At 45.0% G+C, this 15,598-nt stretch overlaps 1 protein-coding gene across 1 annotated transcript; it reads left to right on the top strand.

Moving 5' to 3' along the window:
- The first annotated feature begins 6,223 nt into the window (after window positions 1–6,223).
- LOC143104561 (elastase-1-like) lies at window positions 6,224–9,020 on the top strand. Its single transcript, XM_076268663.1, has 7 exons — window positions 6,224–6,263; window positions 6,570–6,667; window positions 6,982–7,082; window positions 7,457–7,582; window positions 7,943–8,079; window positions 8,399–8,541; window positions 8,835–9,020. Exons 1-7 carry the CDS (start codon window positions 6,224–6,226, stop codon window positions 9,018–9,020), a joined length of 831 nt encoding a protein of 276 aa, XP_076124778.1.
- The last annotated feature ends 6,578 nt before the right edge of the window (window positions 9,021–15,598 follow it).

Here is a 15,598-nt window from a genome sequence, read left to right as displayed (position 1 = left end):
ACATCAAGGCTGACTCATTGTCCAGGATCCATGCTGCAGATGATCTCGAGGAAACTCCCACGTGTATTGTCCCCTCCGAGAAGATCGTGGGGGCCATCCAGTGGGCCTTGGATGATGAGATTCGGGAAAGGAACAGCTCCCAGCCTGCTCCGCCGGGGACTCCTGTCCATGCCGTGTACGTCCCTCCTGACCTGCGCACTCAAGTTATTGAGATGGTACACTCCTCACTGGGCACTGGCCACCCGGGGGCCAACCAGACCCTCTCGTTGCTGCGACAGAAGTATTGGTGGCCTGGCATCAGCCGGGATGTCAGGAGATTCGTTGCAGGCTGTGCGACCTGTGCCATGGCAAAGAGCCCACGCCACTTGCCTGCAGGAAAGCTCCTCCCACTGCCCATTCCACCATGGGACTGGCCGCACCGCACCATGGGACTGGCCATCGTGGGTGAGAGGTCATTGTGGCTAAATCTATCAAGCCTAAACGACAAAGAAAAGGTGAATCTCCTTGATGCCGAGGTTGACCCGAAGGTGCTTTTCGGCCCAGCAATCGCTGCAATGCGCACAAAGTGCGACCTGCAGAAGAAGGAGAAGGAGGCGTTCGATGTATGTGGGGATTCCAGCAGCCAGTCAGGCCACCCAGACCCCAACAGGCTGAGCAGACCGCGAAAACCCAGCCTAGGGCGTCAGGCCTGAGGTCCTGGGCGAGGAACACCTTCTCCTCGGCCGCCGCCAGGCACCGGCCTGGTAACCCTCAGGGGAACAAGAAGAGGCAGGATACTTAGGTGTCTCTCGCCAACGGGATGAACAGCCAGCTCCTAGGGCTACCTGGCTTGTTCCTCCCCACCAGCAGCGCTTCGCCCCCTCCACAAAAAAAGAGGCGTCTGCAAGCGCCAGAAACGCCAGCTCATTGTACTTTGGCCAGCCCAGCTTCCCCGGTGTACAAAGAGAGCGTAATCGAGTGCATTCACCCCTCGCAGTCACTCACGGAGTCTCACTGCAGGGTAATGTTAATAAAGTGTTTACAATGTGTCATGGCCAGTTCAACTTTCCCATCTCACAGTCAGTTTTCACAAGCACTCCCGCACACACCTTTTCCCCAGCCCCTCTCGGAGCTCCGCTGGAGAGGAGAAAAGTGTGACCGGTGGCGCCAGATAACCTCTGGTCACCACTAACATTTATGAAACACATTAAAATTTCGCCCTCGCCCAGGCCCTCAGCCTCTGGCGCCACATCGCCGTGCGTGTGGCGCCCCCCCCTGGGTACTCTCCACCGTATCGAAGGGCCTTCGGTTACAGTTAATAAAGAAACCACATCCTTTCAACGGGGTTTTAGTTTCAGAGGCTCAGGGGTAATCAGTTTGGGTTCTGGAAGCCAAAATAGCTTCCCTTTTAGACAAGGGAGCTATACAAAAAGTCCCGGCGGGAGAAATGGAGAAGGGTCATTACTCCCGTTACTTCCTGGTTCCAAAACGGGACGGGGGGCTTCGGCCCATCCTCGATTTGCGTGTTCTGAACGGTCATTTAAGAAAATTCACCTTCAGAATGCTCACTCACAAAACACTGTTCAGCTCTATCCGGCCAGGGGACTGGTTCACTACGGTAGACCTGAAGGACGCATATTTCCACATAGGCGTGCTACCTGCACACCGGAAATATCAGAGGTTCGCATATCAGGGCACAGCTTACGAATACCTGAGAATCCCTTTCGGGTATGCGCTCGCGCCCAGAATTTTCACCAAATGCATCGAGGCTGCTCTAGCTCCACTGAGACACTCGGGGCTCAGGATATCAGCATTTATAGACGATTACCTTCTATGCTGTTCAACCAGAGAGCAATCGGAGCGAGACACGGCTCGTCTCGTCTCCCACCTCAGAAATTTGGGCTTCAACATCAATCTCAGTTGTTTGACACCCTGCCAGAGCATAGAATATCTGGGGGTCCAGATAAATTCTATCTCCTATCGCGCTATACTGTCACAGAGACGCGTCGAGTCATTTCGGCAATGTCTGTCTCAATTCCACACAAGAGGGCATGTCCCATTCAGAACCTGTCTTCGTTTAGCAGGCCTGATGGCTTCGACCCTGGCTGTCATTCCGTTGGGGCTATTGAGAATGAGAGACTTTCAGCGTTGGATATTAGCGCTACATCTCTGCCCACGGAGGCATTTACACCGCAAGGTGCCGGTCACTGCACAATGCCTCGCAGCCCTACGCTGGTGGCGGGACCCTGCGATCTTCCTCACGGGAGCCCCCCTAGGTATGGTTTCTCTGAGGAAGGTAATAACGACAGACGCGCCCCTGACAGGCTGGGGAGCGGTGTACGAAGGCAGAACAGTAAACGGCATCTGGCCTCTGCACCTCCGCAGCCACCACATAAACGCCCTGGAGCTATTATCAGTGATTTTGGCGTTAAAACACTTCCTCCCCTTCATCCACAACTGTCATGTTCTAATCAGGTCGGACAACACAACCGTGGTAGCTTACATCAACAGACAGGGTGGGACACGCTCTCTCCAGCTTCACAGGCTAGCGCGCGGACTTGTGTTGTGGTGCAGCACGCATCTTGCCTCGATACGCGCCACACACATTCCGGGAGTCCTAAACAGGGGAGCAGATCTCCTCTCCAGAGGGAATCCCCTCTACAGAGAGTGAAGGCTTCACACTCAGGTGGTCGAGATGATTTGGGAGAGGTTCGGCAAAACTGCCCTAGATCTCTTCGCCTCGCACGAAAACGCGCACTGTCCCCTCTACTTCTCTCTAACAGACACAGATGCTCCTTTGGGTGTGGACGCTCTGGCTCACCCGTGGCCAAACGTGCTGCTTTACGCGTTTCCCCCGATGAGTCTCATCTCACCCACGCTCGCCAAGATAAGAGAGCATGGCCTGTCACTGCTTCTCATATCTCCCCTTTGGCCAGGGAGGATGTGGCTATCAGAGATAACGCAACTCCTCTACGGAGAGTCGTGGCAGCTTCCTCTGCGCCGGGACCTTCTCTCCCAAGCGCGAGGTCAAATATTTCATCCCCAGCCCGACCGGCTAGCTCTTTGGGTCTGGCCTCTAAGCGGTTCAACTTTAATGCGGTCTCCCCGATAATGTGATCGCCACCATTCAAAGCGCTCGAGCACCCTCCACACGCGCCCTATATGATAATAAATGGCGTGTGTTTGAAAAGTGGTGCGATGACAAACAAATCGTGCCCTTCCAATGCGATGTTGCTAATGTGCTGTGTTTTCTACAGTCATTGTTGGACAAGGGTAAGGCCTTCTCCACGATTAAAGTCTACTTATCAGCCATCTCTGCCTGTCATGTGGGGTTCGACAAGACGTCGGCGGGCAAACACCCTCTGGTGTGTCGCTTTATGAAGGGGGCATGCCGTTTACGCCCAGCGACAAAACGTCTTTTCCCGTCCTGGGACCTGTCCGAGGTCCTGGAGGCGCTCTCTCATCTGCCTTTTGAACCGATGGACGGAATCGAGTTGAAGCTTCTTACGCTCAAGACTGTCCTCTTACTGGTGCTTGTCTCAGCTAAGCGAGTGAGTGAATTACGGGCCCTGTCAGTGCATCCCTCTTGCTTGCAATTTAGCCCTTCATTCAAAAAAGTTGCTTTACAGCCCAACCCCGCTTTCGTCCCAAAGGTCGTTGAATCATCTTACAGGTGTAATTATTTTGACCTGGACGCGTTTCGCCCGCCCCCCTTCTCTTCAGAAGACGAGGCGAGGCTCCATTGCCTGTGCCCAGTCCGTGCCTTACGCATTTACGTGGACAGGACAGAGATACAGCGGAGATACAGTAATCAGCTGTTCGTGTCATGGGCTACTTCACATCAGGGGCTCTCCATTTCATCCCAGCGTTTGTCTCACTGGATGGTGGAGGCTATTGGTTTGGCTTACGAGGCGAGGGGCGTGCCGCTCCCGGTGCGCCTCAGAGCGCATTCTACAAGGGGTATTTCTACGTCCTGGGCGCTGTTCAGAGGAATATCAGTCTGTGATATTTGCGCCGCAGCTTGCTGGGAAAAGCCCCATACGTTTATGAGATTTTATAGACTGGATGTTACTGCGCCCTCACTGGCTCACGCAGTCCTCAGTGTTGGTGCCCGTTTGGTCTGACTTGGACACCAAACTCAAATAGTGTTCAATGTGTGTTATAAGTTGGCATGTCACGTCTGTTGCGAACTCGAGCATGCAATCCGAGAGTTGGGAGTTCGGTCACACCAGAGGGCGTTTCCCATAGTGAGATACCTCACTCTGTTATCAGAGAACCGGGGTTATGTAAATAACCTAACGATATCAACAATGACACCTGGAACCTGCCAGTCTATCTCTCTCTCTGGTGTGCACTCAAGATGCGTTTCCCAATTAATGATTAGAGTAAGTAACGTTCAAGTTAGATGCTGCTGCATGATCATCCTTGCATGTAACACGAAGTTGGTGCATTTTGACATCGTAAACATTCTCGAAGAGAGAAAAGCAGTTAGCAGTAAAGCTATTTATTGGCTACATTTTTGTACCCCCTCTGTCCCTTGGTGCCCTTGTGCGTGATGCGCGTGGTGAATACAATGTTGAAACATTTCCTATAGTTTCTTACCTATATATTTGCCCTGATGCACTCGTTGACGCAGACACACACACTCGCTTTGGACTCCTTTCCCTGCTGCTGCAAGCTATATTAGCCTACAGAGCAACTAGGACAGGTGCGTGTAACTACAAAGTGGGGTCTGGGTCTGTGGTTGCGCGGCAGTTGCTTAATTTTCACCAAAAACTGGGACAATTCGTGTCCCGGGAAATTCACTCTAATGAATAATGTACAGGCATGCATTTCATACAAATGTCATCCCATCAGATATTCCACAAAGACACATTGTCCTTGAAAGCCTGTTTTCCCTCTGTGTACTGATGCATCTGTGCGTGAAAGAGGATATCCAAGCGAGACCTGATTTTATCAGGATCACACTGAATCAACTGATATTGTTTATCTTATCTGCCCAGTGCCTACTCACTCAGCCATGATTATGCAAGCAGAAAGGTGGGTGTTTCAGGGGCAGATTAGAGTTTTAGAAAGAGATCAGCTTTTGAAAATAGATAAATTAATACATACAGCTAGAATAAAAAGGTGACATTTCAGAACGTCTAAATCACAGAACAGACCTGGATAGGCCCCAAGGATTCAACTGTAAACTTACCATACATTACCATTTGTTTGAATGGGAAGTGTGTTAAACGTCACAACCACATTTTCTCCTCAATGCTCTCCTAGGTGTTCAATAACATTATATAATATATGGAATAGATAATAACAGTTACAAGATGTGATTTCATGCAAATAATAAACAAACATGGGTGATGTTAATACAGGTGTCAGGTGTGTTAAAAATCTTCTCCGATCTTTTAAGAGTAATCAGGTTATAGATAGATAGATAGATAGATAGATAGATAGATAGATACTTTATTGTCATTGTACACAGAATACAATAATTGCACACAGAATACAATGAGACATTGTTTGGAACAAACCTGAGATGTCCATAGAGACGCTAAAAAAGACTAAAAAATATACATAAAATAATTTACACATAAAATAGTTGTAGTTTAAATGACATTCGGCTGAATAGACCTCATCTATTTGAATCTGCCAGTGATGTGAAATACAGCATGATTATGGGGCCTGGAATGGAGATTCAAATCCCATTTCAAATCCAGTGACACCAGTAGCAACGTCAACGGACAAACTTGCCTCTCTGATCAATAGACTTTTTAAATAGTTTTTTTAGAAAATTTTCTGAGCTTTTTCCTATATAGGGTCGCCTAGTTGAGAGCGGGAGTATGTGAGCGGGACAGAGAGATGGGTTTAGATAGGGGAAATTGTTGCGGGTCGGAGTGGAACCTGTGTCCAAGTGGGCATTAAGACCCAAACGTGGAATGGCAACTGCCGCTTGCACCACAGTTGTCCACCCCCCAATTTATAAATACAGTATGTGTTGTCACACTTTTCCTGAGTATGCATGCTTTCCTCTAAATTCTGCTTACTAACTTAAACTTCTTAAACATTACGCAACACTGTCCGTATGGTAAGTGGGTTGGAGAGGTGACTGTTTGGCATACGATAGCTGGTAGCACACAGCTGTGTATCAGAAGGACATTCCCAGCATATAGGCACACTATACAGGCAGCGTATATATACATAGGAGCCAATCCCAGTGTCCCCAGCTTAGTCTCACCAGGCTGCAAACATGCTGAAGTTCGTGCTTCTTGCTGCACTCTCTGTGCTCGGTAAGACAGAGGCTGACCCGGGCTCTCAACATGATTTATCTTGAAATTGTTGCATACCCTTAAAAGTTATACCTCATGTATTGTAGATGTTATATGCCTGTTGTATTATACTCTGTTGATGTTGCTGGGTCAAGCTTCTCAAAATTCCCTCCACTGGCGGTTAGCAGTTGGGTCTTTGGTTTGTGATTTAATCAAATAATGTCATGTATCTCTCTCAATCCCCTACCCCACCCTCTCATTTCTCTCTCCTCCCTCCTTTCTTCCTTGGTCCGTCTCTTTCTCTCTCCCCCATCCCTCTTTCTCCAGTGCTGGCTGAGGAGGAGTCCCAGCCTCGGTACCTGGAGGATTCCCTGGAGAGGGTTGTGGGAGGTGAGGTGGCTCGCCCCAACTCCTGGCCCTGGCAGGTAACATTCTCACACCTCCACCAGCCCAGTCTTCTCCTAAAGGACCCTCAATCCACATCTCCCTCTGGGCGGGAAAGTGGGGTTCTGTGCACTCGCAACACCATTTGCAGGCAGGGTCGCTATAGCCTCTTCGCTGAGATGAGCTTTGATCACAGCAGTTATTTCACTGAATTTCACTAACGTTTCGTGGGGCTCCAACACTAAATTGATTCTAGACTCTTCCAGTCTAAATCTGGCCTGAGGCTCCAGCACACTGCACTCCGGTCTGTGTAACGCACATTCTGTTGCTCTCATGTGCCCCATCTGCCCCACAGATCTCTCTACAGTTCCAGTCTGGCAGCAACTACCACCACACCTGTGGAGGCTCCCTGATCAGGAGGGGATGGGTGATGACTGCTGCCCACTGTGTGGACAGGTACAGCAACTCTGTGTGTGTGTGTGTGTGTTTTTTATATGTGTGTGTTTGTGTGTGTGTGTGTGTGTGTGTGTGTGTGTATGTGTGCTTTTTTATGTGTGTGTGTTTGTGTGTGTGTGTGTGTGTGTGTGTGTTTTTTTATATGTGTGTGTTTGTGTGTGTGTGTGTGTGTTTTTATATGTGTGTGTTTGTGTGTGTGTGTGTGTGTGTGTGTGAAAGAGAGAGTTTATGGATATGCATGTGTACGTGGCTGAGTGAGAGTGTGTGTGTCTGTGTGTGTGTGTGTATTTTTTGAGGGGGACAGAAGGGATGATTTTTCCTTTTCTTGTTGTAGTTGTTGTACTCACTGTTGCTTTTTGCACACCCTTGTGCAGTCAGAGAACCTGGCGTGTTGTCGTGGGAGAACACAACCTCAACAGCAACGAGGGCCGTGAGCAGTACGTCTCTGTCAGCCGTGTGTACGTCCACCCCAACTGGAACCGCAACCAGATCTCCAACGGGTCAGTCCACACATTTACACCTACGACAAAAGCAATGATTGGGCCACATTAACTCAAGATCATAATTGTCCCATATGGCATTCGATTAGTCATCACTATTAACAAAAATACAGTAGGCTAGAGTTACTTCTGCAGTGAATTGTGTTTTGTATGTGTGTATGTCTCTGTGTATGTGTGTATTTGCAAGAAAATTTCTTATATTCTTGAGTCCCATCGATTTATTTTGATGGATTATTTACTATTTCTATGTCAGTGAGAAAACCTTTCCCTTTCCAGAATTGTTCTACAAGTGTTGCCTTCTTGCTTCATGTCATAAAGAATTTAAATTGTGTGTGTATGTGTGTGTGTGGGCTTTACCAGATATGACATTGCCCTGCTGCGTCTCTCTAAAGAGGTCACTTTGAACAACTATGTGCAGCTGGCCAACCTGCCCCCCTCTGGCCAGGTTCTGAACCACAACCACCCGTGCTACATCTCTGGATGGGGACGCACCACCAGTGAGCTCACATTCACTCTCTTACTACGGTTCATTTAGATGAAGCATTTAGAATAGACTAAAGTGACCCAGTATGCATTCCGTCCAGAGGAGGTGCTCACTGTGAAAATATTTTTTGTGTGATTTGAACATTGCACTTACAGTAAAGAAAACAACATGTGCATACAAATACAGTAAACATCATCCTCAAGGTCCATTCATACAGGTTAGAGCTGATACGATGCTGAATGATAAACACAAAAGACTAACCAACTTTTACATAGTATTACATCTGTAATCTCAATATCCATGCTCTCTCTCTCTCTCTCTGTCTGATGTAGCTGGTGGTAACCTCTCTGCCCAGCTGAAGCAGGCCTACCTGCCCGTGGTTGACCATAAGACCTGCTCCAGCGGCGGCTGGTGGGGTAACGGCGTGAGGAACACCATGGTGTGTGCTGGAGGCGGAAAAGACTCTGGCTGCCAGGTGAGGGCGCTCTTCCCTATTCATTTCACCTCAGTCCACACATGTGAACAGGCGTCTGCAGTTTCTTTTTTGTGACTGTGATTTTGTTCTTTTTTTTAATTCTTTTTATATGTTTTTACTTGTCAACACTGGTCTTCATCAAAGTGCATTTTAATTAATAGTTAGTTGCCTTTGGATTGTTCATTTGTATTGGCTGTCATATTTTGTAATGTTTTATGTTTTATATTGTGTGTGTGTGTGTGTGTGTGTGTGTGTGTGTGTGTGTGTGTGTGTGTGTGTGTTTTTGCTCTCAGGGAGACTCCGGTGGCCCTCTGAACTGTCAGCTGAGCGGCAGGTACTACGTCCACGGAGTGACCAGCTTTGTCTCAGGCAGAGCCTGCAATGAGAGCCGCAAGCCCACCGTCTTTACTCGTGTGTCCGCCTATATCGGCTGGATGGAGAACGTAAGAGCTCTTACACACGCAGACAACATGTTTTGAACATACACATAACATTCACACTCGCATTATACATACAGTATGCATACACAATCCCACATGCATGTTGTGCAGACACAACACATACACACGCACATGTAACGGAGGCAGACTGAGCTAGCATGCTAGTTGCCCGTGTAAATCCTCACAGCCCTAACCTTAAGAACGCTTCTAACCGCTGAGTTAGAAGCCTGGGTTTTTAGCTCAAGTGGTTAGAGCGTTCATCTTCCATGCCGGTGTGTGTGTCAAGGTGGCAGGTTCGAGGCCTGTGAGCGGAGAACGAACCGACCTTGTAACACACACACAGACTCTCACACACACAGAGTATATAAACACAGATGCTAATCCAGACAAAAACACACATCAACATAATACATCAGATCATTCTGAAATCCGTCTAGTCTTGGTGCTGATTCAGGGTTAAATCCTTTCCTGAGCCACTGTACTGAAATCTGACTACAGATTACTAATCTGAATACAGACAAATCAACACTCGAAATACCTTCTGATACTCTCCCTCTGTTCTCTCCAGATCATGGGTTAAGATCCTGAGGGATATCTGAGCAGAACGTGACAGAATGGCAAGGCTTCAATCATCACGGTCAGCTCTGTCACCACTCCATCCAGACAATAAAGTTTACTTATAAACAAACAAATCATTTGTCTGTGGTCCTATTGTTTTTTTACAATTTTATTTTATTTTAATAAACCTTGTCTTTACATCTACTACACAGTTATTACGCAACCAGAATACACATCAAAGCAGATATTGCAACAAAAAAACAATTTAGGAAAACATCATTTTGTCACATCTTTTTGCATAACAGATATGCAAAAAGGCCTCAAGGTGAAATTTCAGAAAATAAAACATATACAATACAGACAAAAATAAACATATTTACATAAGTTGTACTATTTACTTTTATACAGTATGGTTGATAAAAGTATTTACAATAGATATGAGATATACACATGATAGAACTACTCTTAAAGGTGTAGTCTGTGGTTCTAATTTAATAGACTTTTGTCAATCCAGAAAAAAAGTGTATAAATTATATCCAAAAAGCTTCTTTGCATAATACATCCAGGTCCAGGCACTCAGGTGGATTTATAATTGTAAAAAGCCTTTATTTTACTGGGCTACAAGCAAACAAACAAACAAACACACACACCAACACCTGTCTGCTTATGGCTTCTTCATCAGGGTGTGCAAATTGCTTCTAGGGCCCTCTTGCTGTCCAGTTTGAGTGTGTGCTGTCCAGTTTGAGGGTGTGCTCAATAAATCTTGCATGTTTCTATATAGAGTGGCCAATAGAGACAGTAACACAGCCGGAGCCATAGACAATATCAGATGATCAGGAGCACAAAAGGGAAGAGTGCAACTGAACTGATTGACTGCCTGAGCTCAGATAGTATCAACCTTTTGCCAGAACTTTAACTGCATTTCCCTCTCATCTTTTCAGTGTGCTTGACAGAATCAATCGACAGCATAACACACTGGCCAAAACAGTTCATTTGAAAACTGGGCACACATGTTATAGCCCTTCAAAGGCAAGCCTCACAAAACATTCAGAGAAAGTCAATACCCCATTTTGTAATGCTCTACATATTACGTCTACAGTAGGCGGCCACATTAAAGCTGCTCTAAGTAATATTTTGATGTGCAGTTTAACAGCCATCTCTAAAAAAAATAGATTCTGTGTAAGAAAGAAATTGATCACTGAGATTCCTGGGGTCCGTGATCATTAGCTACAAAAATTGCCATCTAAAACCAATCAGCAAACCTCCAAAAAGAACAGCTTGTCCCATCATGAAAGCGAACAGGTCTTTTCCAGAGATGAGCTGGTGTGCTGTTTATCTGGTAGTCATGAGGCGTGAGGAGAAGTCCAAGTGTCCTCTCATACCACTCCTTCCACTGTCTTCAGTTTGTCGGTCTCTTCTCCTGCCTGTGTGCTCTGGGTCTCGCTGCAGTCCTTATGGTACTCCTGTAGAGGGCGCCAACACAGCCCAAACTCAGTGCTCATGGCTGTTAGTCTTGAATACTAATGTCACAGCTTTAGTTGTCATGGTAAGGGTACATTTTACAATTATGTTAGCCCTCTCTTACATGCACTAGCTTAGTGGCTATGTTACATATGGCATGAACTACCAATTTTTTTTGCAACATATTGTGTTTTATTTACAACCCGAATTCTGAAAAAGTTGGGACACTTTATAAAATGTGAAAATGAATGTTATGATTTACAAATCATGTCAACCCTATATCTAATTCAGAATAGTTAAAAGACAACACATGCCAGATGTGCAAAATGCCCATGTCATAGGCACTAATGCACCTCCACACTGTAATGGATTCGGTTTTGAACTGAGCACTATAAACAGTTGCATACGTTGGATAGTTGAATAGTCCCTCTCCTCTTTAGCCCAGAGGGGTCCATGATTTCCAAAAGGAATTGCACATATGTAATGGTCTAACTATAGGACCTTTTTCTACTTTACATCAGTCGATTTTAAATTAGCTCAGGCTCAGATAAGATGGCAGCATTTCTGTATCATGTCTAAATAAAATTTCTTCTTTGCATGGTAGACTTTACACTAGCATTAGTGAAAAGAGCATTAAACTAGACAATGCTTATCAGAAGTTTTTCTGAGCCCATACAATGATTTTCTGTACAGAAAAAGGTCTGGTTTTAATGCAGCCCTGTCCCTTGTTTTAAAGGTTTCTCTGGAGTCTCTGAATATTTTAATGATATTATGTACTGTAGATAGATGATTAAATCCTCAAATCGTTTGCAATTTCATGATAAGAAGCATTATTAAGTGTGCTTGCAAGCACACTTATTGTTCTTCTTAAGTTTTATTATTAAGTGTGCTTGCAAAGCAGCACACTTATTGTTCTTCTTAAGTTTTATTATTTTTCCCGTCTCCCTAATTTTTTGTCAGCTCTAGCGCCTAGGCCCTTTGAGACAGAGACACCGTTCCAACTTTAAAACGTCCGGTCAGTACCGGTGTAAGTTGGTCGCGAAGATGACGTCAGGTGGGCGTGTCGTTCGTCCGCCATATTGGATTGAACAGAAAGGTCACAAATTTGGTCCGAACGCCACGAAACTTGACGTACATTATCCTTGGACCAAGCCTCACAAAAGTTACCGGAAGGATTTTTGATTTTCGAAAGCGTTTGCCCGTCACAGCCAAACAAAATCGGCGGCGAAGCTCCGAAACAGGAAATCGTCCATATCTCAGGAACACTGTCACATATCGATACCAAATTTTGTATATGAACTGGGGACTCCAGTGTGAGGGTGCATAAGCTAAAAAAAAAAGAAATATTCCAAAATGTTCCATTATTTGGCAAACCACCCACAGTTATTTGGTAACTAACACCATTCACTTTTCACCATTCACCTTCTATCACAATGCCTTCCATGTATGCACAATGTCTCTGGGCAGCCACAATGTCTCCAGGCAACCTTGCCCAATCATGAAATCCTTGCTCTGCCATGGGATAGTATGGACTTACAAACTGAAATAGCAAGGAGAACAGTAGCTATATATAGCTTACATAATAGAGTTGTTTTCACATTGACGGTATTCAAATTACATTTTTCATTATTGTTACATATCATGATGGGAGAGTATTATTAAAAATGTTACAAGTATGCAAATGCATATGTTTACGGGCATTTAGGTTTTACTGTGTTGTTTTGTTGTAAAGACATGCAAGGCATTCTGGGCCATGTAATAGACAAAGCAGTGGTCGGCAGCGTTAACTTGATTTCCTGTATTAATATGAATAGGTGTTTCTGTAAACCTAGGGACAATAAACAGCTATCTCTGTTACAAAAACGAGCTGGTAATCGCCATTGAAGAGGGAACTATGATAAAAAGATTGTTTTCCTAAAAGCATGGAGTTGACGAAAGAATAAACAAGCGTCACGTTAATGTTAAATAGCCTACCTATCTGAACGCTAGGTGGCAGCGTTGTATTACATTTCACTAGTGTAGCCTACTTGAAATACGGTGTGAGATTCACAAGTAAGGAAGGTGCAAATATTATGTCATTTATCATGGGAAATTATTGGAAATGTTATTTCTTGTTTATCCTAATTGCAAACCACACACATCCATTCGGAATCACACGTACACATTTAATACTGAAAGACTATCATTTCGTTTATTTGATGTCGCCTAGCAACACAGCCTTCAGAGCAAAGATTCTAGAACAGGGCTTCAGAGAGACACATTTTGAGTTTGTGGCCAAGAACCTAAAATATCGGTTTCCATGTGCTGGATGGTGTGCATCCTTTATGAAAGTAAGTGTTTTATACAGTTAACGTTACAGACATAATGAGTCATGTTGTAGTGGTCAACATAAATGTGCCCCTTCTGTTATTAGAATGCTAAGCGGAGAAGCATGCTAAGCAGAGATTTAGTATCATTAATTTCTTGTGTGGCTATAGGGAGGAGATGTATGTTGCTAATTGGGATTTATGTTGTTTAGGTAATGCCATGGTCATTTGATATGAGATGCTTGCACTCGTAACTTCGTCACGTGTAACTTTAGGACTGCTATTTTTTTTTACTAAGAGTAATTCACGAAGCACTTTAGCCCTAAAAGTAGCACCTACGTCTGTGACAGCTTAAAAGAAGTGGCAAGGACTCCTAACGCGATGTTTTGAAATGCGTCTACTATTGTCTCGAGGAGCTTCCAATCGCGAGGGAACTTGCATTGTAGGCATCACTAAGGGATGCAATAACACCACCAACAACCAAAACTAGCCTACTCATTGTCAACATGTACATGAAATGTAACGTTTCATGTGAATCAAATTAAAATGTTTTCTTTGCAAACGTAGGCATAGGCGTATGGTGACAGATTAATTTAATAATGCTGCTGTGTGAATCACGGTAATCACGGTGAATGAAGTGGCCACTTCTTAATGGGACCCACTGTATGGAAGTGGGCTAAGTAAAATAGAGATGTTTTCAATAAGATAAGGTTAATCAGAATTCTACGACATGCCCGCTTGACAACGGCTTGACAACAGCAGAGATAGAACTGGCCTTTGGCCATAGCAACCATCCATTTAGAACAGTGGTTCTCAACCTTTTTTGAGCAAACGCCCCCCTGACCTTACTTTGATCCTCTGGCGCCCCCCCCCCCCCCCACACACACACACACACAATTAAAAAAAAAAAAAACTACACTCCCGGGTAGGCTATAGGCCACTCACACTCATGCTATATTACTTAAGTAAAAAAACGAGCCCATTTCTGTGCTGTTTTGGTTTCTTCTAGCCTGGCGGGCCATCCTATATCATTGACATGTATAGCCTGGCATCGAATCATTCACCTCGCTTAATCCAAGGGGCGGGCAGAGAATTGTCTTTCAAACTGCCTAGGCATGCAATAGGCCAGCGCTACGACCATATCCGTATCCGGTCGGCAAAACGGCAAATACATCCTTCTTCGAAAGGAATGACTTAAGTGCACTGTGTTGATCTACTTTCAAAGAAAAGCACAAGTCCAACTCCTCCAAAGTTGACGCCAACGCCGATTCAAACAACCGATCTTCGTTTGCCATAGCCACCTTCCTTGTTGTTCACCGTCGCAGGATGTCGTTATCCTGTTAAGCCCGCCTTAAGACTCTCTAACGAAATAGAGCGCTGTGATTGGCCGTCATCCACGGTGTTAAGCCAATAGAAATTCCTATGGTTCGATACTAGACGTACAAGCTGAGCAAATTAATTTGCCGCCGCTAGGGTGCGTCTAGATTTCTAGGCTAGGTTTCTTCTGGAATTATAAGAAAATGTCCCTATGAGCCTATTTTATTATTAAGCAGATTTAGCCCACTGTTAGAAGCAATAGGAGACTGGTTGGATAAAAAAAAAAACACTACCACATCAGCATTGGTTGTAATGATTTTTTTTTTTTTTAATTAATAGGAACATTAAATGTAGGCAACAAGACGTGTAATTTTATCATGGACAAAAATCAAGTGCACATCACGTGAACAACATATGCACCATCGCAACAATCCAACCAATCACAAAACAGATTCTGCGCGTGAGGCCTGTTTAGGCCTATATTTCGTATTTGATTAGCAACGGTGTTTTTCGTGGAGACTACGGTCAGGTGGTCGTTTCTAGAAAAGTTAGCAACGACGTTGCTCAACCACCATGGTACGACGCAACTTGCGACCAAACAACGACACTGTTACCTAGTGTTCATGTGCTTCGGAAAAACCTTTCTCCGAGTGAAAACATCATCATTCAGCGTCATTCACGTCACGTAATGTGTGAGTCAGAGGTCGGAAACTGGGGCTAGATTTTGCTAACAGAGTTGCCCAGTTAGGGGCTCGTCATCACTTTTGTCGTCACGTTGTAGTTCGTTTGTAGTCCATGTGGCCTTTCATGTCCAACAGTTTTAATGTGAACTTGGGAATTTGCCCTTTTTATCACTTGAAAAGCTGCATATCTTTCTTTAACGAGCATCTTACACTATATTTTAAGCAAATACAGTTTTTTTTCTTAGGATTAGTGAGTGTATGTTTTAACCTTTGTTGTGGCATCCGTGTTTGT

This window comes from Alosa pseudoharengus, unplaced genomic scaffold (assembly GCF_046254945.1).
Source record: "Alosa pseudoharengus isolate Yale_2024_CS ecotype anadromous, Long Island Sound unplaced genomic scaffold, YU_APseudo_1.1 YU_APseudo_1.1_scf_5, whole genome shotgun sequence".
NCBI classification, from domain to species: Eukaryota; Metazoa; Chordata; class Actinopteri; order Clupeiformes; family Clupeidae; genus Alosa; species Alosa pseudoharengus.
Note: the sequence above shows the minus strand (reverse complement) of the source record. Positions and strands in the feature narration are given on the sequence as shown.

Excerpts from the sequence above, each read along its gene's own strand:
- LOC143104561 (XM_076268663.1), top strand. The coding sequence starts at position 6,224 with ATGCTGAAGTTCGTGCTTCTTGCTGCACTCTCTGTGCTCG. Across the intron at positions 7,583-7,942 it reads CGCAACCAGATCTCCAACGG|ATATGACATTGCCCTGCTGC; the intron begins GTCAGTCCACAC and ends GGGCTTTACCAG. Across the intron at positions 8,080-8,398 it reads TGGATGGGGACGCACCACCA|CTGGTGGTAACCTCTCTGCC; the intron begins GTGAGCTCACAT and ends TGTCTGATGTAG.